Here is a 23289-nt window from a genome sequence, read left to right on the forward strand (position 1 = left end):
ATAAGGGTCCAAGATCAGGATCAAGATGAGATCAATAATTCCAGTTACCCACATATTACGTCTCACTAGGCCATTAAGTAACTGGAGAAAAGATTTCATTAGGAGATTCAACTGCAAAAGGAAAAGTGTGCATTATTATATATCATATAATGGGTGACTCTGACTTCTCATCAAATTTCAGATTCAATATTTTGATTAATAAGTATCCATATAGTAAGCACTTAGGGTTTTCTTGAATTCTTTTAATTTTTTTCTGTATATCTTTTTGCATGCCAAGAATATTTAGTTCAGTATTTGGAATTAAATTTAGTCATCTGCTTTAGGTCAGTGTGCATCTATGTAGTATTTATATTATCTATGTAACATTTCTTTACCGTAGATATAGTATGTATGTAGGATCTATATTTGGAAGGTATAGTATTTGTGTAGGATCTATATTTGGTCATGGAATATTAAGTTAAATATTTTATTGTGTTAAGATGATTATTTTTGTCCAAGTTAGGAATCAGCATTGACTTAGTGGCACCTAATAGCATACAGTATCCACTGATCATTCTACAGCTTGTTATGAAATAAAGCCCCAATGTCAACCCTGGACATTGATTTTTCTCCAGATTATACTCTGAGTCTCTAATACAGCGGTTCCCAACCTGTGGGTCATGACCCCTTTGGGGTCACAGGGGTCACCTGATTTATAACAGTAGCAAAATTAGTTATGAAGTAGCAATGAAAATAATTTTATGGTTGGGGGGTCACAATATGAGGAGGAACTGTATTAAAGGGTCGTGGCATTAGGATGGTTGATAACCACTGCTCTAATAAAACTCTTTTCATTGTCACCATGCTGTTTATTTTGCATTAAGCATATATATTTATAATTCACTGATTTCTCATGGAATATAATAATCCAAATCTATTTTTAAAATCCACATTTCAAACAAATGCACCCTTCCTATCCTACCACCTTTCAATCCTTTTTAGCATAGTTAATATTATAATCCTAACTGAATTAGAATTCACTGCTTAGCATTATTATTAGGTGGGTGTTAATACCTATCACACTCTGTTCAATGTTATGTTTCCTCGGAGATAATAACTTTCTATTTTTCATGTCTGTCATTCATTCTAGCTTGTCTTTCTAGACCCTTGCCATTTCAGCGCCCTTCACTGAAACCCTGTGATGCCCTCCTCTCTTTCCTGCGCTAGAGCAGTTTTCCTTTCCAGACCCTTTGGTGGGGAGCACAATTTGTAGAAGCTTCTTAAGAAACAGTCTGTAGAAGAGTTATTTATTTGAGACATTGAATTTATGAAAATATTTTTACTCTGCACTCACAGTTAATTGACATTTTGGCTAGGTATAGAATCCTTAGTTGGAAATAATTTCTTTAGAATTTCAGTGAAATTGATTCATTGTTGCGTTTTTCATTATTTCTGTATCTAAATAGAAGCTGTATCTATTTACAGTGTTCTGATATTTCATGATTAAGGAAAAAATACAAACAAAACAACCCAGAATATACATTGGGTGCATTTTCAATATGGAAATTCTATACTTCCTTTTTGTTGTTATGTTTGTTTCTAACCGCTTTATTGTGATACAGTTAACATACTGTATTCACAAGTTGTGCTTCACAACTATCTATTTTTACCCATATTTCCAAAGCCAGGATTCAAACTCACTGCCGTCAAGTCGATGTGTACTAATAAGACAGGGAAGAACAGCCCTCTGAGTTTCCAACACTGTCTCTCTAGATGTGTCCTTCTACATATTTTATATAAATTGGAAATATACTACATGGCTCTTTGTGACTGCATGTTTCCTAGACTCATTCATGTTGCAGCATGTGTTAGTCTGGGTACTTTAAAGAAACAAATCCACAGAAACTCAGGTAGAAGAGAGAGTTTTATATAAAGGTTAAGTGCACATCAAGAAAACATCCCAACCCAGTGCTGCCCAAGCCCACAAGCCCAACATTAACCCATATGTCCGACACCAATACACAAAGTCCTCCTCCATCTCACAAAACAGACATAATGATGCCGACTGCAGGAGGAAAGCCGAGTCAGTGAATGTGTAAGCATCTCAGCATTGGCAGGGGTCTCCACACGGGTGCTCCAGCACCCAGGGCTGCATCGGGGTAGGTCCATGTGGCTTCTCCTTGGGGATGTCTTGCAGGAAGTGAGCCTTGCCAGCTGAAGCAGGAAACTGGCTAAGGCAGCTGCACCCTGGTCTGACCATCAAAAAGCAAGAGACCCGAGAACTAGAAAGGCGAGGCTCACGGAACCACTTATCTCTCCACCCTTCAATTAACCCCACATGTGTTTATCGACCAGATTGGCACAATAAACTACCTCACAGCGTATATCTATTTCATTCCTTTACATTACTGATAAACATTCCGTTGTGTATATATACTGATTTTCACTCACCCACTCATTTGTTGTGAATATTTGAATTGTGTCCACTTTTTGCCTGTTAATAAAGGCAGTTGTTGGTTGTCTGCTTGTATACGTAAGTGGTTCACTGATGAGTTAATTATAAGTTCCAGGTGCAGTTAAGCTGTTCATGAGTTTTACTGTAAAATCAATAGACCGTATCCATCTTCCCTGCGGAGCTGTCACATTCCCAAAGAAATTTCCTCTAAACTTTGTCTTGGAGGATAGAGACCAGTTGCCCATGCTCTGGAAGCTGAGTCACTTAATCCTCCCGTCAAGATGCTACTCCTGCCTTTGACTGGATGTGATCACCAGCCCAGTGAGCCTCTGTTTTACCCTTTCCAGGGAGGAGGTGAGCAGTTATTTGCATATTAACAGACTGCAAGAGTGACTCCGGGGATCAGATTGCTATTTGAGAAACTTATTTGCCCTCAATCTATTCTACATAAATTGAGTTCACAGGAAGACTTTCTGTTCCATCCCACTTTCTAATCCCACCAATCCTGAGCCTTTTGATTGTTCTCTGGTAGAAATAGGACCTCCCTGCTGCCAATTAGGTATGGTAGTGTGTTTGCTTGCTTGTGTTTTGCTATGCTAAACTGTCACTCTCTGTTTTGGAGCTTCCAGATTTGGTGAGTGAGCGTTCAGGATAGTACAATATAGATGCATATGTTCATTTTGCCATCTTTACCTTGGAATCACATCCATTCTTAATACATCTAAACATGAACAAATACTGCAGCTTGTCAATATGTAAACTGCTGTATAGTTAATTTCTTTTACATTACATTAGTGGTTGTGAATCATACAAATCATTTCTGTTTATTAATTGTCAGTTTATCCAATGTGACAGGGTTAGTGGAATAAAGGCATTTACATGAACTATTATTAGATTAGTATCTGATCAGTAAAGTTTTAGGCATACCAGCAGTGTTTAAAGCGGGAATGTGCCTTTATTAGGATGCCCTATCTTAAGAAAAACATTTAGACTTGTTAATTAATTAGTCTTTCTTGTTGTATATCTTTTGTTATGATGATTTAATTTTATTTTAGGATGTTGACATGTTGTCTAAACACACACACTCACACACATTTTTGAATATTAAAAACATTTTTTCAATGTGAGTATTTATAAGGAAGTATACAGTGTTGTGGGTTCTCATTTTAAAACATAATTGCTAAATAGATGACTGATTTTGCATATTTGTCATGTATTTGATTGTTGCATATTAATAAAGACCTCTTTTTGAGGAAGTGAACTGTAGTGTTCTGAGTCAACAAGCATTCCAAGTGAGTAATTTGCCCTCTTTTCACGATGATACAAACATAGTTACAAACCCTCCACATGCTCCAGTCCCAGTTCATAATGTGGAAACTGAGAAACTAGTTTGTCACCGTGGCTCCTTTGTTAGGTAAATGTCTTTGTCATTGAGCCTGGTGTTTTCTTTTCCCTCTTGACTCTGTAACTTAGTTTGCTGCTTTGGGTCTCTTTCATAAGCTTTCCTTTCAGCCCTCATCAAGGGATGTTTAGAAGGTCGAACTGTCTCTTTTGTTTCCTCTTACCTTTCTTTACCCTTGTCTCTTGGATGCGGATGCTTGAAGCTGTGAGGAAAGCCAGGATATTGAGCATTATAATATATATATGAAGAAACAGAGCTTGGGGAAAGGGGGAGGGGGAGAATATGAGCAGTAACAGAACAAAGGCAATGACTTGGATCTTCTTTATCAGATGCACCTGCCTAAATGTGCCATGAGCGGAAGGTGGCTTGGAAAGGCCTCCAAGGGAGCTGTCATGTGTCATCATGACATCTATGCAGAATTGAAGGGCAGCGAATTTCTCGAGGGCAGGACCTGGTTGCTCATTTTGTGTTCTTTACTGTACTGTTTGCAGAGGACACTCCATAAATCATTGCTAGATTGATCTTGTTATTTCCATAGAATAGATGCATCAGACACAAATGGAGTGGGGGTGGAAGGTGACAGAATATGGTGTCATTTCCCAGGATTTTAGGAGCTGATTGCAAGCATCGCCTTTGATATCATTAAGACACCCTTAAGGAGATGAGATGGCGCTTCTGTCCTCCCTGAAGAAAGACTTGCTAAGACCCTCAACGTGCCTCCATCTGGCAGTGCTCCGGGTCTTTATCAATCCCAGGGACTCATTTTGGGTGCAGTTCCACCTTTCCCTGGTGACTGTGTGTGGCGGGAGAATAAAGGCCTCGCCATTTTTGTCTCCTGCAGGACAAATGGTAGGGGTCGGCCAAGTTGTTTATGTCCTGTTTCTAATTTTGACTTCATTTAGCCAAACTTGCTTTACACTCCGTTCTTTCGCCTAATAAACATGCTGTATTTGTTGTGTCTAATAAACACATTGTACCCGAACTCCTTCCCGAGATCCCATCCGGTGACACAGAATGATACATGTATAAATAGAGGAGTAAGTCAAAGCGTACTGCTACTAGAGTTCCCGTTCATACATGCAAAGTTTCATTCCACACTAACTGTGTTAAAATGGCTCTCGATCAGCGGGGGACTGTAGACAATTGCATCCAGTCACACACTTGTCTTAGGACCATCGCCCAGCCTTCTGCTATCTAGTCAGCTTGACCCATACCAACTTCACATGTGGCGTCTGAGGCTGTAATTCTTAAAAGAGAAGAGAGCGTCGTCTTTCTTCCAAAGTGGGCCTGGTGACCTCACAGTAGTCCCGAGCTCGCTGAGAGTGCCACCGGGCTCTTGTTCGTCTCCTACGGTTCTTCAAGAGCAAGAGGGGGTGCCAGACCACGGTCTTGGGAGGCATCTGCCGCGCCGAGAGGTCAGCTTGGAGGCCCAGAGGTCAACTCAGAAGGTTATGGAAACGGTTTTTGACATCCCAGCATGGCAATGTTGATAGATTGTCGTGAGGAACACAGGGTGATCACAGGGGCTTATCATTCAGTTTTATCATGGATGGTAAAATTGAATATGATTTGTCTAATGTAGACAACTATATGGCCATTCTCAAATATTTGGAACCTGCATCATGGAGGAAGATTATTCCCCTCTTACCTATTGAATTTGGCTCTGATTATGTGTTATTTTTAGCCCTTTGGATTCTGCATGAAAGCAACATGAATTTTCCCAGGCATAAACAACTTTTGTGAATTTTTAAAAAGACTACAGCATAACTTGGCCTGTAATGTCCACACGCCCCAAAGGGAGCCAGCATTGTCATATTTTATATTTAAAGACTGCTTTACCGATTTGTACTTGCATACTTCTCGGATGTATGCATTTATGTTTGTTTTTTCCCATGCTAGCCTTTGTCCTAAGCAGCTTCTCAACTATTTTCACTGAACTTGAGTTTGGTGCCGTCAGGTAAGCATTGGGCTGCTAACCTCAAGGTCGGTAGGTCACACTCACCAGATTGTGCCAGAGAAAGAGGAGGCTGTCTGCTCCTGGAAAGATTTGTAGTCTCAGAAACCCTAAGCACCAGCCTCACAGACCCGATGATTCAAGGCAGTGTCTTTCGGCATCACTGTCTTTCTACATCAATGAGCAACTCCGTGTATACCACTGTCTTTCCACATCAACGAGCAACTCCGTGTATCAGCGTTGATCTACATTGTGAAATGCATGTGCCCTATTTATTGACATAACAATCCGGTTTTCCCTTAGTGATATTTTAAGGTTTGAATAAAGTTAAAATTATTAACATACAAATTCAAATAATTTTACACTTTTACAAAACCTTGATTTATTCACTTTTTTAACATTTGAAAAAACACTGAATAGGTTTGCTTACCACAGACTTTTATAGCATAGGCAGTATCAAGGATTGAACATGGGTTTGATCAACTTCCATCTTGGACACAGCTTTGTTCTTGATAGGACTCATGACAACCAACTTTATGTTGATTATGATAATTATATGCCAAAATTACTAATTTATCTTGAAGTATATATTAAGGTAATTTACCCAAATTTCTCTAGTATGATTTTCTTATGTTAGTTTTGGTAATTGATTGAAATTTGAGCTTCATAATATTCTTTAAAAATCTTGCTAAAGACTGATTTTTGTATATTTCCAGCAACATTATCAGTGAAATATTACCTGAAATCCTTCTAGACAAAATAGGGGAAATTTTTTTCTTTACCTTGAAAAAAATTTTTTTTTCCAGTCACTACCTTGTATTGTACCAAGCCACAACAATGAAGGGATTGTTTTAAAAGCTTCAATTTACTGACTACATAGCTGGATTTGTCACAAGAGCTTAAAATATAAGGAGGTTTATTTTATTTATTATAAGAGGAAGTATAAGAGTTTGGAGAAATAACAGGATTTGCCTCGTGATGTTTCTAGATTAATATTGAAAACATCAACTTTATCTGCCAAATGTGTCAGGTCCATGTGAAAGTTATTATCTCTACAAGTTAGAACGTGCCTGATGTTTGAGAAAAACATATAAACCAGTTCTTTGCCCGTGTATCTGTAGTGTGTGGCCGTAGCACCCTAAATGTAATTGGTTTCGTCCTTTGCTCCAAGCTCAAAACTCATGTCCAACCACAGCAAAAGATGAAGTACATTTTATTTATCTATGCATTAAGCAAACCTATCCATGGAATAAGCCAGTAGCAAAAAGAAGAGAAAGAATTGTGATTCGCTCTTTGGTAAAATGTTTTTTGGGTTTTTTTTTTTTTTTTTTGACTGAGCAGTTACCAGTTTGACTATTGAGACTAGAACCTGACAAAGACACTTTCTGGTTTTTTACTCCATTTCAATGTGGGGCAGTACTCAGACAATGGGTATCAGTGAGGCTTTTTTGCTTTATTTCCTCCATCTGTGATCTGAGATCTTTATTCTTTGCCATTAGAAAGGCTACTTAAAACAAAACTTTTACAATTTCTGTAGATGTTTTGTTATTCCTCACTATCTTGTGCTACATTTTTATAATAAATGTTGGTCTGTGAGTTAGTTAATTGTGCCAACCTGGCTGATAAACACATTTGGGGCTAATTGAAAGGCGGAGGGATAAATGGGTGGTGAGCCTCGCCTTTCTAGTTCTTGGGTTTCTTGCTTTGTGATGGTCGCACCAGGGTGCAGCTGCCTTAGCAGTTCCCTGCTTCAGCTGGCAAGATTGACTTCCTATAAGACAACCCCAAGGAGAAGCCACATGGACCTATCCCGATGCAGCCCTGGGTGCTGGAGCAGCTAGTGCTGAGGATGCTTATCCATTCACTGACTCGGCTTTCCTCCTGCAGTCAGCATCATTGCCTCTGTTTTGTGAGGTGGAGGACTTTGTGGACTGGTGTTGGGTTAATGGGTTAATGTTGGACTTGTGGGCTTGGGCAGCATTGGGTTGGGATGTTTTCGTGATGCACACTTTCTTTACATAAAACTCTCTTATACATGAGTTGCTATGGATTTGTTTCTCTAAAGTACCTAGACTAATACAGTCTGATTCTTTTATTCATTAATTATTAGACACCTAGGTAATTTTTACCCCTCTATGTATTGTCCTGAATAATTGAAAAGTAAAGTTCTCACCGGAAACTCCTTGCACTTCAGCTGGGCCACAGGAGCAATAACGTAGATATATATGTTTTATTACGTGTGACGAGCACATCATGTGCTTCACTTTTTGGCAGCACTTGTTCTGAATGCATTTTCATGCTGTGTTTTGTGTATTCCCACAAGCTAGCAACCTTTAGATCAGTTGTATATTTGTTTCATAAAAAGCCTTCAAATCACTTTTCCAATTTAAGATGTCTGTTTATCACATTTTGGAGTCTATAGCACATAACATTTCCTCTGTAAATGTTTAGCCATTAAAAGCCATGTTTTAAAATACCATAGTATTTTACATTCTAAAATCTCAATAAAACTACTTCCAATAGAGCAGTCTCTACTTCATTAAGCAATGCCCTAAAATTGTTAATACCAGGGCAAATGATAGGAATAAGGTAAGAAGAGGAAGAATTATATTAACATTTTATTTGATTATCATTGTTACTTTTCCCTAGTCAGGTCCTTAAAATAACATTATTTTGTATTTATCTATAGGTAGTTTGTAATACTTAAATCATTTAAAATGCATACATATTTATATATTACATATATATTATTGGTATATCAAATAAAGTGGGATAGCATAATTAGCCAATTATAAATGTTAAATTTTTGTTTTGAATTTGTGTTGTCAAGAACACAAACTTTGTTTTGAGTTGTGTTGGCAAAAACTAACTAGTTAAAATTTAACAAATAACATCCACCTGAAGCTCATTACATTATAATTTATATAGTTTTCTGAATTACATGTCTGGAATGATTAGTCCCTGTGTGTGTATTATTTGGAACTAAGATTGTAAAGGATCATTAAAAAAAAAAAAGACTGTCCTATTTTGTAGACAAAACCCACCCAAACTAAATCCACTGCTATCAAGTTGATTCTGACTCATAGTGACCCTATAGGACAGAACAGAACTCCCCAGCAGAGTTCCCAAGACTAAATGTTTATGGAATCTGACTACCACACCATTCTCCCATGGGTGCCCAGTGGGCTTGAGTGGATTTAAATCACCAGCTTACGGTTAGCAGCCAGGTGCATTAACCACTGGAGGAAGATCGGGGCTCCAATCCCAAGTGACCACATGGCCACTAACTAATATTTTTACCTTCCCTTCCTTTCCTCCTCTGCTCTGTGGTTCTGTTTTCAGCCTCGTCTCGCTCATCGGGTTGCTTTGCGCCTTTACTTTCAGGAGCTGCCCTATTTCAAGCAGGGCACCTCCAAAGGTGTTTTCAAAGTTGCCTTTTTTCCTCTTCCTTCTTGATCTCTGAATTAAAAACAAAACAAACCAAGACCAGCTTTTTAAACTTTATTTGTTTTAATTCTTGATGTTTGATGATAAGAAAATTCCATTCTTAATATCCATTTCTTATTATTTTTCCTTTGGAAGAAAATGCACTGGGTCTGTGAATGGCTTGCCAGAGGATATTATCAATGAAACTGGATAGCTGTTCCTACTTTCTTTCAAGAGCAGACATCTAACACATTTATTTAATAACTGTGCTATATCATGCTACAGAACTATAATTTTGCACTTCTGGAAACTTCCTAAAATAGGCTGAATCTACTGTTTAGAAAGAAAAATAAATTGCATGTGATTCCTAGACATTTCATAAAGTAACTGATAGCTGTATGTGTTTTGTAATGTGCTTTGGTTTATGAATTAGTCCCTACTGTGTGTGTGTGTCTTTCTGTTTGTGTGTGTGTGAGTGTGTCTGTGTGTGAGAGTGTAAGATCGCATTGATGGATGGGAGCCAGTTAATTTAACTGTTGTCAATAGATTGTGTACTAATTAAAAGCTGAATTGATATATTATGACCCCTCCAATATTGAAATTACTTCCGACACTTGAACTATTGGAGCATGAGTGCTTCCCTTTCTGCCCCCCAGTTTTAACCAGAGAAGAACAGCTTGCAGGAGTCCCCCTGATTTGGCCGAGCTGTACAATCATCTGTCTGCCCAAACCAAACAGAAACTTCTTTGTTTTATTCGAGATAACTTTCAGGTTTCTAGTTTTGCATGATAGAGATGTGGGTGGAAATGCTTCATGTCCCACTCTCCAGCCCCAGGGTGCTCATACATTTTGTATTCAGAATTGACAGATAAAACCAAATTAGGTAGAATTATGGGACATATAGGAAGGTTTATCATGACCAAAGGGGAGGATGAAGATACATTTTATATATTTTTTAAGGTTAATTTAATTAGCATTACTAAAGACTGCTGTTGCTGGAAGAGTATTTTGACATCAGTCCTGGTGTGTGTTTTGACTTTCTCCTGTTCTCCTTGGGGAATATGTGTGTGCCTGCTGCTAGACTTTCAAGTATTTCCCACTTGGCTTAGAACTAGGTAAAAATAACAATAACACAGTCTTTGTAATATGCAAAATAAGGTTGCTCAGGTACAGTGGAAAATATGTGAAATGACCACATCTTTTAATGGATGATAGAATAAATGGGAAAACTACATTATCTCTATTACCATGCCATATTAAAAATAGTTGCAGGCACAATAATACAGTGATTAGAACTTTTAAAAAGAAGAGATGGCATTTTATACTATTTATGGATGTCTTATTGTTATTAAAGATCATAGGGAATTTTAGTGTATTACCTTAAAGCCTAAATACATTATCGAAATACCTTTGTTTTACTTTTTAATCAGTTTCTAAAATGAAATACTTTTTATATTATGTATACAAATTTTGTCTAATAAGCTTCCTAAATGTCTGATTTTGTTCTAAAGACAAGTTAAAGTTTCTTTTAACTTTCTCTCATTAATGAGTAATGCCCATGCTGGAATTGATTTGGAAGGGAAATACGTGAACACTGTGAAGCTTAACAGGAAAAATGCAATTTCAAAGTCAATTTAAACCAGTGGACTTCAATTAGAGTCCTTTAAAGCTAGCCTCCATAATTTGATGCTTTAATACCGACCGTGATTTAGCGTGATTAATACAGAGACGCTGTTGGTTGCTATAGGAAAAAGAGGGCTCTGTTTCTGTCGGTTGTCTTCAATCCCCTGTAGCAGTCACTGTTGCCCAGTGACTGTAATGAGCTATTGGTGAAGTGAATTAACAACTACAGCAATATTGAGATCTTCCTAAGTTCCTAACTTTTGGATACCTTTCAAGGGTGTGTTTAGTTGGATGACATGTGGGGTATGTTGTGTCCTAGAAATGGTAATGGAGGTGACATTATTAGTAGAGGGTTGTAAACATTACTGCAGCCTCTTCTGCTACTTTGGTCATATGAACTCTTACCATCAATATCAATTTTGGCATAACACAGGAGGAGAAATACTGCCTTCTTGTCCTTAAATTTTGCAAATTTCTTGGGTTCTCATGTCATAATCAGTTTTTAATCTTTTATCATCAAGACTAATTTATAGCGTATCCTTTTCCTAGAGGAGATAGTCCCCTCAGATGGAGACTTAAACACACACAGACAGACACACAGACACACACACACACACACACCTTTTCCCATCCAGTCCATTCTGCCCTGTGGCAGCCCCATGTGCTTCAGAGGGGTTTTCGATGACTGACTTTCTGGCAGCAGGTGATCAGGGCTTTCTTATCAGGCACGGTTAGTGGACTCAACTCTCCAGTGAGCTCCTTAATCTGATTTCAAAGACGAGTCAGAAAAAGTATAGCTCTAGATTATTATGCTTCTAATTTACACATAGTATAAACTAGTTCTTAAGCTAGCTCATCTCTTAAAAAATAAAAATTTAACTTAACTTTTGGCTTTATAAATTAGGTTTTCTTAATTTTGAAATAGAGAACCTAGATGAACACATCAATCTTGGAAGAAGTGCAGCCCTCGTACTCCTTAGAAGGCAGGATGGGGAGACTTTATATCAAGTACTTTAGCATGTTATTATAAGGGGTCAGTCGCTGGAAAAGGATCATGCATGGCAAAATAGGGAAAAAGCGAAAGACTTTCAATTAGGTGGTCCCACGATGGCTGAAACAGTGGGTGTAAGCAGAGCAGCGATGGTTAGGATTGCAGGACTGGGCGGCATTTCATTCCCCGTTATACATCTGGTCACTTGTTGTACATTTAAATGTACAACAAGCCTGACTGTGAACAAAGAAATGGAGAATGAGTTTTGTTATCTTTTATAATCTTTATGCTTTCTTGCTTTTGTTGTAGGTGGGTGCTGTCAACTTGGATCTCACCCACAGTGATCCTATGTACAAAAGAAAGAAACACACCCAGCCCTGTGCTGTGTCTGGATCCACTGTTGCAGTCACTTGTCATTCCACCTCCTTGACGGCCTTTCTCTTTCTCCCTGACCTTCCACTTTACAGAGTGTAATGACCTTTTACATGGATCGATCCCTCTTGATAGCACGCCCAAAGTACATGACATGAAGTCTTGCCATCCTTGCTTCTAAGTAAAATGAAATCCTTGACAACTTCAATCTTTTCTCCATTAATCGTGATGTTTTCTATTGGTTCAGTTGGGAGGGATTCTGTTTTCTATATGTCGAGGTGTAATTACTCCCTCCTCCAAAGTTAAACAATAGCAATTAGATCAAGCCTGAATATGTTGACTCTCCATTTGATATCAAAATGGAAAACCAAATCAAACAAGTATAAAGATGTGGAGGCTGTGTGTAACATAACTTACAAAAGAGATTTTCTGTCGGTCATCTTCACAGAAAGATTTTCTTTAGAGTAGATGTTAAAATTAGGGCCATGTTATTTTTGGCATTGTATTTTGACAGTATTTTTGAAGAAAATCAAATTTAGCTGACAAATATGATTTGCTTAGTATTCTAGGAGAATGGAAACAAGTACAGCTGTTTGGGCACAGGCTTTATGTATATTCCTGCCTACTGAGAGATGCCCAGGCTAGTGCTAATGCGAGAGCAGAATTATTCTCTGTGGACTTTGATACATCTTTATAGGAGCTTTGATCATTTTAGGGCTCAACAATTGGAAAGTGGGAGGCCAAGGGAAGGAAAATAAAGCAACGGGCTAGATTGTAGTTAGTAGGTGGTAGTCCACAAGAAGAAGAGAAATTAAGGACCAAGTATAGAATAAAATATTTGGAGGAGACATTGATGAGTTGTTTAAACTTGAATACTATGATGATCCTAAATGTAAGCCAACGCCTGATTTACAGTTCAAAAAGCAAGGAAAAAGAGAAGAAACATAAGCATATACTGAATGCTAAAGCCTATTTACAAACGGACTTGTACTAGTTTCTGCTCTTTAAAAAGGCCAACATTTCATGGCTAAGCAGATGTCTGCATTTACTGCCTTCCAACCAGTGACTTTAACAGGGCCAGTTGCCATCAAGTTGACTCTGGCTCCTGTTGACCCCATTCCTGTCAGAGTAGAACTCTGCTCCAGAGGGTTTTCCGTGGCTCCTTTGGTGCAAGGTGGAGGGTAGGGGAGGCTAGATTGACCAGCCCTTCTTTCAAAGCATCTCTGGGTAGAGCTGAACCTCCCACGTTTCCATTAGTAGCCAAAAATGTTGCCCATTTGCATTGTCCCTGGCATCAGTGGCTTTAGATGGAGAAATATTACATTTTCTGCTGAATCAATGGAGAGATGAATGCCAAAATACTGCTTGTTTCTCATTTGAGCTTCGTTCTGCTGGTCTTTCTCTCCTGGCCTTCTCTTACAGGAATATTCTCTTCCCAGACCAGTTTTTTAAATTCCAGTGTGTTCAAAATTGGCCTGCTTGTTTTCTTTTGTGTCTTTCTTTTTTAAGCGTCATGCCTGTGTACAACACAAGATTAATATTAGACAGTATTTACCAGGTCTGCGTGTGATTAAAATAACTATGACACTCTACTGTGTTGAAAGTACCTATTCATAATGTCTTAGATTTCTGTGGCCATTTCAAAGTTTGCCTTTTAAGAAAGATTTCTCACTTGTGTTCTAAATTGACCCTTCCTAAAGCCATTAAATCCATATTGGGCACCCCACCTATAAGCCTGCCAAGCTCTTTGACAGAGGACATTTGGCCCCAGGCGATTCTGATGTCAGATGTGGTCAGCTGCTATTGAGTTGGCCCCTCTCAAGGTGACCCCATGCACAGCCGAGCCCAGGCTGTGCCCAGTACCAGTGTGGGCTGGGCTGCTGTGAGCCACATGATTCTCATTGGCTGATTTTTCACAAATAGATCTTTCTTCTCATGATTTCAAATACATTCTCCAAATTAATTCCTGGAAGAATTCACAAATAAAACTACTTGCTTGGTAGTAGGGAAGAAGGAAGGTGATTTTGAGAGAAATCTAGACTGTGGTATTCAACCTTCTGGACGCTTGTGTGCTTCCACGACCTCTTCACTTTGGTCTGTCACTTGAGCCACACTCAGTAGCTTGATCTGAAACCACCCTCTCCTAGGAAGAAAGATGTACCATTCTGAAGGCATTCTGGTACAAACCTGTAGACACAAATGCTTGTACTGGCTTTACCCTGAAGCATTAAAGGTGGTGTGATAGTAGGGGAAGCTAACTGAAAGCATTGGCCAAAAACAGAACAAAAACACCACAAACAAACTTCTGCAATTTATGGAATACCAATGGAAATTTTTCAACAAATAGATGCAGTGCAAAACCTTGCGGACCATTTTAATGATGGGGCATGATTCAAAATGAGAAGAAACATTTGACAACATCTATTAATAATGTGGATTGTAACAAAATGTGAGTATAGAGAAATGGGAGTTGTCAAAAATGAAATGGAATGCATGAAGATTGATATCCTAGGCATTAGCGAGCTGAAATGGACTGGTGTCAGCCATTTTCAATCAGGCAGGTACATGATTGGCTGTGCCAGGAATGACACATTAGGGAGGCGTGGTGTCACCTTCATCATCAAAAGGAACAATTCAAGATATAGCTTGAGTTTCGATGCTGTTTATGACATTATGGCAGGATAATGTCTATATGCCCACAAATTTACGAACCAAACACTAAAGTTAATGTTGAAAAAATTGATCCTACCAATTTCTTGAGGCTGAAATTCACCAAATGTGCAGTAGATGTGCTTTGATAATTATGGATATTGGAATACAGTCGTTGGAAAGAGCGAGGGAAGCTCGGTGGTTAGGATATAGGGTCTTGGTGCTATAAACAAAACTGGAAACTGCAGGGTAGAGTTTTGCAAGACCAATGACTTCTGCATTTCAAATTTATATTTTTCAACAACATGAAAGATGAGTGTATATGTGGAGCATGCCAAATAGAATACACAGGGGCCAACTGTGGAATAGACCACCAATTGTCCATATACAAGTTCAGGTGGAGGCTGGGGAAAATTAACACAAGAGTCAAATCCAATCTTAAGTATGTTTCACCTGAAATTTGCGACCATCTCAAGAACAGATTTCATGTACTGAACAATAAGAACAGAAGATCTGATTAGTATTGGGATAACATCGAGAACCGCAAAGGGCTGAGAAGCCACACCAGAGACCAGCGATGTGAATAGCCTTGCTATCATGCAGAATGCATCTGAAAGTGGGTTATTGCAGATTCAGTTAGGTTAAAATTTAGCACTTTATCATTCGATCTCCCTTTTGACCCATTTTATATATTTTTTCTAGTTTTCTATATTTTCTGCTTCCTTTTTGAGTGAGGATTTTATCTGTTTGACTTTGTTATTGTTAGGTTTTTGTCTGTTTTTAATTATTTTTCAATACTGAATACGAGAATGAAGAGCATGTTCTAAAACTTATTATGACGATGATTGTACAACTGTTCGTGATATGATCGAACTATTAAATTTTATGATGTATGAACTACATGCCAATAAAACTGTCATTTAAAAATGTTACAATAAAAAAAAATGTGGAAAGAATATACAATCATCACTTTGCCAAAAATAATTGATTGATATTCAGCCATTTCAAGAGGTAGCATGTGATTAAGCTCAGATGCTATTGAAGGAAGAAGGTCAGGCTGCAGGACCCAGGAATTGACGGATTACCAATACGAGGGGGGTACCCCCCCAAAACGGAATTTCTTATGTTTTTCAAAGCTATGTGCTGAATTTTTTTTAAACAACCTTATCACCTTCAAAGTACTCTCCATTATCCTTACAACATTTGTCAAATCTGCAATTCCATTCTTGGAAACATTTTTCAAACTCATCCATTTGGATGGCTGACAGCACCTCCCCTGATTTTTTTCCTCACCTCTTATATGTCATCAAATCATTGTCCTTTCATGTCCCTTTTCATTTATGGAAACAAAAAGAAGTCTCAAGGTACAAGGTCAGGTGAGTAAGGTGCACAGGACAAGAGAGATATGTTGTTTTTTTGTCAAAAACTGACACACTGAGATGGCCGCATGAGCAGGTACATTGTAGTGGTGGCAAAACCTGTCCCCTGTCTGCCACAAACCAGGCCGCTTTTTGTTGCACACGGTTGCACAATTTTTTCAGACCCTCTAAATAGAAAGCACGGTTAACAGTGACCTGGTGGAATGAACTCCAAATGCACAAAGTCGACATTTTCCTCCATTCAGGAAGCTGACGGACGTCTAGAAGGTGGTTTGTGAACAATCAACATTTCATCTTTTTTGCAATGAGAAAAATCACTCGTATACTTGAGTTTTTCCCATAGCTCTGTCCATGTAAGCTGCGTTCAACATCACAACAGTTTCTGCGGCATTGCAAGAAACAAAATTTCACAGCTTCACGCTGTTTTCTTCAATTGGCCATCACAAAAAAAATGAGGTTGGAGCAAATTGTTTTTATGAAAAAATTCACTGTGACTAGAGAGAACCTTCCAGGCGAAACCACTGAGTGCACTAACTCAGAGCCAGTTGCTTGGTGCTTGCCTAGCGCAACAACAACAACAAAAAATGCATTACTACGGAAGCTCCACTCAGTGGGGCTTTTTTCCTTTTTCTTTTTTTTGGCACCCCCTCATAGAAATGTTTTTAAAATTGCAGCACTGAATGCACTGACTCATCTGTGCCAGGGATTTTGGAAGAGAGCCTCCTGGTTAACCAAGTGAAAGTGATGCATGTATGTGTCCATTCCAAAGAAAGGTTATCCAACAGAATGTGCAAATTACCAAATGATGTCATTAATATTACATGCAAGCAAAATTGTGTTGAATATAATTCAAAATTGCTGCAGAATCCATTGACATTGATCTGCCAGAAATCCAAGCCAGATTCAGGAGAGGAAGTAGGTTGGGTCAGTGAACCTTCTGCTTTTTCACACTGTGAAGAAGGCCTGTGCAGCCGATATGCCCAATGCAACACTTAGATTTGACTTCTGGGTGCCTGCTTTCACGAGCAGTGATTGTGGATCCAAGCAAAATTAAACTCTTGACAGGTACAATCTTTCCCCTTTATTGTGATGTTGTCTATTGTTCTTGTGAGGGTTTTTGGCTCTCTGGGAGTTTCTGCATTTATTGTACTTTGATGTTTAGAAGGGAAACACTTGGTATGTACGTCTAGATAAAGGAAATTTTGTCTCAGAACATGTCTAAGAGAATTCTGTCCACATTTCTCTCCTCTTTTTAAATGGATCATTTCTTTCTTTTTTTGAGGGGGGAGTCACTTCTTTCAGCCTACACTCTTAATCTCATTTGGAAGTAATTTCTTCCAGAGACTTGCTTTCTAGACCACATTAAGTTCCCTTGCTAAACCTTTGAACATTCCCCAGTGATGTTCCTCAAATAATGTAGAACATGCTCTTCTTTTAGGATAGCAATGTCTTTTTTTTCTATTTTATTGCAACTTTAGTGTCTATTTGTATCTGTTTCATTCAGTTCTGTGACTGTCGTATTGAATATAATGCCTGAAACACAATAAGGGCACACAATATATGATGAATGAATGACTTTTAAATTCTGCTCTGAGAATCCTCAGCACTTACCACCTGTCATGCAGTAAAAGTCCATAAATGTGAATCTAAATGGTTGTCATAATATCTACATCTAGGTTCTTAAATAAAATGTACAGTTTTTCAACCATTAAAGCTTGATAATAGGATACAGTATATAACTGTATAGTCACCCTATCCAACTGCTCCCTAGGCTTTCTGAGGGTTAACTCTTACTGAGAGCGGACAGTTTAATCTTTCTCTTATGGAGCTGCTTGTGGGTAGCGACCCAATGAAAGATTGACTTAATGGCAGTTCATTTGGCTTGACATGGGACACACATGATTATATATATTGGAATGTGCAGAATGATTGAATCTGTCAGTGTGACAGATCTTTCAGTATCTCCATTAAAAGAAAAAGAAGTTGAAGAGCAACTTTCCATATTTCTTGAAAATTATGTCCAGTACATAAGCTAAACAGAGAAAGCCTTAAGATGAAAATATGTAGTAGTGGTCAAATTGAGCTTGATATATTTAAAAATATAACATAAGGTGATATTTTGGGATATTCCATTTAATTTACATCCGTATGCATTGCCTTAATATATTATTTTGGAAGATTTTCTATTTATAAAAATATTGCTTATGAAGTTAGATATTAAAATTTAGATAAACCCAGTAGTTCATTTAATTAGTATAATGTATTCCAGTACTTTCATCACATATAAAAAACAATACTGATCTCCATTTGCACTTAGAAAATGCAAGGTAAATGGAATTATAATTGGATTTGTTGTGCTTCTTAAATTAAAAAGTACACATATATCTAATTTAAGATATGGAGGTGTATATCCAGTTAGGAAGAAATTGTGCACTTAACAAATTATGGACATGTATGCTTTTTAATGCATACCAGGTTGACATGTTTAATATAAGACCAAGCATAGAAGTGACGGTAAAGATTCAATTGTGGTTAAAAATGACCACGCAGTCACTCAACTGCATACACTAAGACGTCTACCACGTGTCATATGTGCTTTGTTCAGAGGAAATGGTGACTTTGAAGTAGCAAAGTATTGATTCATCATGTTATAGCCAGAGGGATGCTAATCATTTTCCGTTTTTTCTTCTAGCACACTGATTTATGTCAGTACATGGACAAGCACCCTGGGGGGCTGCATCCAGACAATGTGAAGGTAGGAAAGAGCTTTGTAAGCAAGAGTTAGCATTCATCGTGTGTACTGTTGAAGCTAAAGACTAACAGCATTAATTTTGTCCTTAAATTATTATGTAAAGTGAGGTAATACCCAGTGCTGCTGGCTGCTACTTCGGTTTTGTCATTGTAAGCTATATCTTAGTATTGAACATTATCGTCATTGAATTTTTTAACAGAAAAAATAGCATTAATATTGAGTGAGATCCAATGGGGATTTTATTTTAATGCATTTTAATAGAGGTACATCTCAGGTGGCTCTAATTTGGAGCCCCATGCTGAAATACTGAACTGGTTTGAAAAGAAAGAATTGTTATGAATGACCTCTAAAACAGTGTTAATCAAAAAAATCATAAAATATATTAATTAATAAATAAAAAAACCTAAAACAGTGTTACCTTTATTTTCCAGTGCAAACAGATAAAAATGGTTCTACGTTGTGTTACTCTTTGATTTCTTTAACTCAAAATTGAAATATTATGGATCAAAATAACAAATTTTCCTAACGTTTGACCTAGTAACCATTCTGAAAAATTGTCTTCAAGTTTGAAAAGACTCTTTCTTGGTAGTTAGAAGACACTGAAATTATATGTGATGACTTAATGATTTTCTCACCTTTTTAATTCATGTGATTATATTTGTGATCTTGAGAACTAGTTATTATGAACATATTTGAGGTAGTCTTCACTATGAATGCCACTCTTCACAATATGGCATGTTTTTTCTTTGGTATTTCCCTTCTGATACAGGTCTATATGAACACAATATGTATAAAAATAATATATATATACTGCTGAATAGATTTGTTTTTCCCACTTATCATGGACATCCTGCTAAAGCACTACATGACTATGTAGCTCAGTCTTTATGTTAATTACATATTAGACCGTAATGTGAATAATCCATAGTTTTCTTCATTGTTACTTCTTCATCACCTTTGAGTTGTTCCTAGAATGCTGCTACTGTAAATGATTCTAAAATAAACATAAACATAGAAGCATTATACTTTTCTTGGATCTTTTTATTCTGATTGCTTTTGTAAGAAAGAGGTATGATGCTCATTTTAAGGAATCTGACATTGCCCAAACATTGTAGCTTACACTCCACCACAGGCCTGGCACCCTTCACTCACTGGCACTCGGTAGAGTTGAACCTTTTAACTTTGGCTGTTCTGATGCGTAAAGACAGGACGTCTCCTTAGTTTGGTGGTTTTGTCGTGGGAGCATTGAGCTCCTTTTCACAAACTGCATGACCATTTGTAATTTTTTTTTTTACAAAAATTGTTGCTTGTCTCTATTGTGCATGTTTTATTGGATTGATTTTCATTTTCGTAGTCAGGTGTAAGAACGTTGTAGGTCAGTAATGATTAAGATTTTTATGGTCATCAGTTATGGGGTACTCAATTAAAAAGTTCGACATGGAAAATATGTGACAAAATATTGATTTTAAATAACAGAATCAATATGGTAATTTTATTCTTTGTTGCTTTTCCATGCTTCATGGGTGTGGCTGTTTGGGGGTTTTTTGTTTCTGAAAGATTTTTATTACAGAATTTGGCTATTCAGTTTTCTTTAAAAATCTCTATCACTTGAAGTAGATAATTTTGAATTAGTCACATTAAAGAAGATGTTTTCTCAGATAAAGTGGATTGTATTTTATCACTCGGGTTCAGATTTACCTGGAAGCATGAATAGAACAATTTAAGAATAATTTTGGTTTTTACCATGAAAAAACTTGTCTCCTTTATGCATTCATGAGTTTCCTTTGAAGCATTGGAAACAAACAGTACATTTCACTCCTTGTTCTTGTTTCCCACATGAGACCTTTGTGGAAATTAGCAGCTACTATGAAATAACTTTCACTTCCCACCTGTCAAGTTCAATGTTAGGATAAAGGGATAGGGCTGTTATTGATGGATTTTCATTTTCCATGTTGGGTTTTCTTACCAGTGCTCCATGTGGAATAAGTTATGCGCCAACATTGGTGAAAATTTTGTTGGTGGAACAAAGAAAACATTCCACAAATCCCCTCTTCTCAGCCTTTAACTCAGCATCACGGGTGGTTTCTGTTGATCTCAACGTGTAGATTTTACTTCTCTCATTGCATTTTAATTTTCCTGATCTCCTGACGATTATGGAGAGATTGCCAGTTTTGTTCTGTGTTCAGTAACTGTACACAGTGTAGCAGGAGCTTTCCCCTAAGGTTTGCCAGCCTTTCTTGCATCCCGTGGTCATTCATCACACGGCTGTTGTACCACAGTGTGGTAGTCTGGGGAGACAAGAGAAACACAATTCACAGACACTCAGATTGTACAAGAGAGAGCTTTATATAAAGAGTAAGTCTACATTAAGAAAGCATCCCAACCCAGTCTGTTCCAAGCCCATAAGTCCAACATTAGCCCAAATGTCCGACACCAATCCACAAAGTCCTCCTCCATCTCACAAAACACACGCAATGACGCCGACTGCAGGAGGAAAGCCAAGTTAGTGAACGTGTAAGCATCTCAGCGCTGACAAGGGTCTCCATATGGCTGCTCCAGCACCCAGGGCTGCATCGGGGTAGTTCCATGTGGCTTCTCAGGGATGTTTCACAGGAAGTGAGCCTTGCCAGCTGAAGCAGGGAATTGGCTAAGGCAGCTGCACCCTGGTCCGACCATCAGAAAGCAAGAGACCCGAGAGCCAGAAAGGTGAAGCTCACCAAGTCATTTATCTCTCCACCTTTCAATTAATCCCATGTGTTTATCGGCCAGGTTGGCACAATAAACCTTAATTATCACACACTGTAACAGAAAACGCATGGTGAATACCACAAGAGCTACTGACTCTTAGGCCAAGTTGAGAAGCTTGATGTTGAGGAAGATGTGCAATCAGCATAGAAATAATATCCTAGGAATTCGCTGGTACACCCACAGGGAATCTCGTGATTAGTGAGACACCACCCCTTCTGGTAGTTGTTTAAAGTAGTCTGAATGCTGTTTGCTTCTGAAAGTTCATGATGTGATTTATCACATCTCTTGTCTGTTTGAAAATTAATATGTTGAGGTATGGGTATCTCAATGTACACATTGGTAACAGAATCGTTGGCTCTTTGAGGATCTCATTAGTCTGATGTGTATTAGTCTCATTTCTGCGCATGTGTGAGGGTAAAAGGAAACTTCAGTAATCATCTAAGAGATCATCAAACTTGACTCCACAGCTGAGTTGCCCGGGATGCAGAGTGTGTGTGTGTGTGTGTGTGTGTGTGTGTGTGTGTGATATACAATGAATGTTAAGTAAAAAAAAACCAACTATAAAATCATAGAAACAAAGCTATTAAAATGAAAAATTATTGTTTCTTAGCATATACTCAATCTAGATGTATACTTTTCTAAGGGTATTTTTACCGTCTCTCTCATCCTTTCCTGAAGAGTTGCATGCTCCATGTCAAAGTGTCAGCCTTCACACTGCTTACGTAGCTAAGCCCATTGCAGGACCATGTCCTAGGAAAGGGGTCCATTCCTGCCGCCTTCTGCCCCACACCGTTTCATACAAGGAGAGACCTGCCAGTGAGAGGAAGGGACTTGTCAAAGGGTTCTTGACTCTTGGTCCAGTGCTCTATGTTGTACACTGTATAATTAATACACGGCTTTAATCAGCTTGATTGTGACTGTGTATGCACGCGGTCACATAGATTTATCATCATTTTCATATTGAAGATAAAAGGTAGACCTTCTCTGACAGTATGAGTTTTTTTAAAAAACAACTAGAGTGCACATTGGTCATGCCAGGTGTGATGCCATCAGAACTGCTGTGCCTGTGAACACATGGCCTTTATGGCCATGTCAGTTTCTGTGGGAAGCCCTCACCTAATTATGCACGGACTTCCCTCACCATTCCTCTGCTTAGAGGCATTGCCCCCCCGCCTCCCCCCCAGGGTGACAGTCAGGATCTGCGCGGCAGGGGAAATTATTCTCGAGGAAGGCTGATCCTGACACAGTGACAGATGTCCCACGGATATTTCTGTTTGATATATTAACGTTGTTTTTTTCGTGTGGTGATATTGATTGTCACTTAAATCTATGAATGCAAAATGAAGAACACCAGAATAATATTTACTAAGTTAACAGCTGTTCATAGTGCTGTGTTAGATGTTAATTAAAAAAACTACAACAGCTGAGCTAAAAGAAGACGCTGGTATTTTTATATTTAAGACGTGAGCGCCGCGCACCTAAGGTATTCTCTTAAGAAGAGCATGCCCTTGCAGCGACTCGAGAGCTCTGTGATTGGCTAGCTATTTCACAATTATGAA

At 38.2% G+C, this 23289-nt stretch overlaps 1 protein-coding gene across 3 annotated transcripts in view; it reads left to right on the top strand.

Annotated features, from left to right (window-relative positions):
• Positions 1 to 23289, top strand: part of CDK14 (cyclin dependent kinase 14) — a 658689-nt gene that overhangs the window by 313167 nt on the left and 322233 nt on the right. For all 3 annotated transcript variants that reach the window (XM_013004655.2, XM_045288804.1, XM_045288805.1), the window contains one exon: positions 18923 to 18985. In XM_013004655.2, the coding sequence (XP_012860109.1) occupies positions 18923 to 18985 (63 nt within the window). The remainder of the gene's footprint in view (positions 1 to 18922; positions 18986 to 23289) is intronic.

The sequence above is a fragment of the Echinops telfairi genome, unplaced genomic scaffold (assembly GCF_000313985.2).
Source record: "Echinops telfairi isolate 266 unplaced genomic scaffold, ASM31398v2 ScPeMD7_23;HRSCAF=83, whole genome shotgun sequence".
NCBI lineage: Eukaryota > Metazoa > Chordata > Mammalia > Afrosoricida > Tenrecidae > Echinops > Echinops telfairi.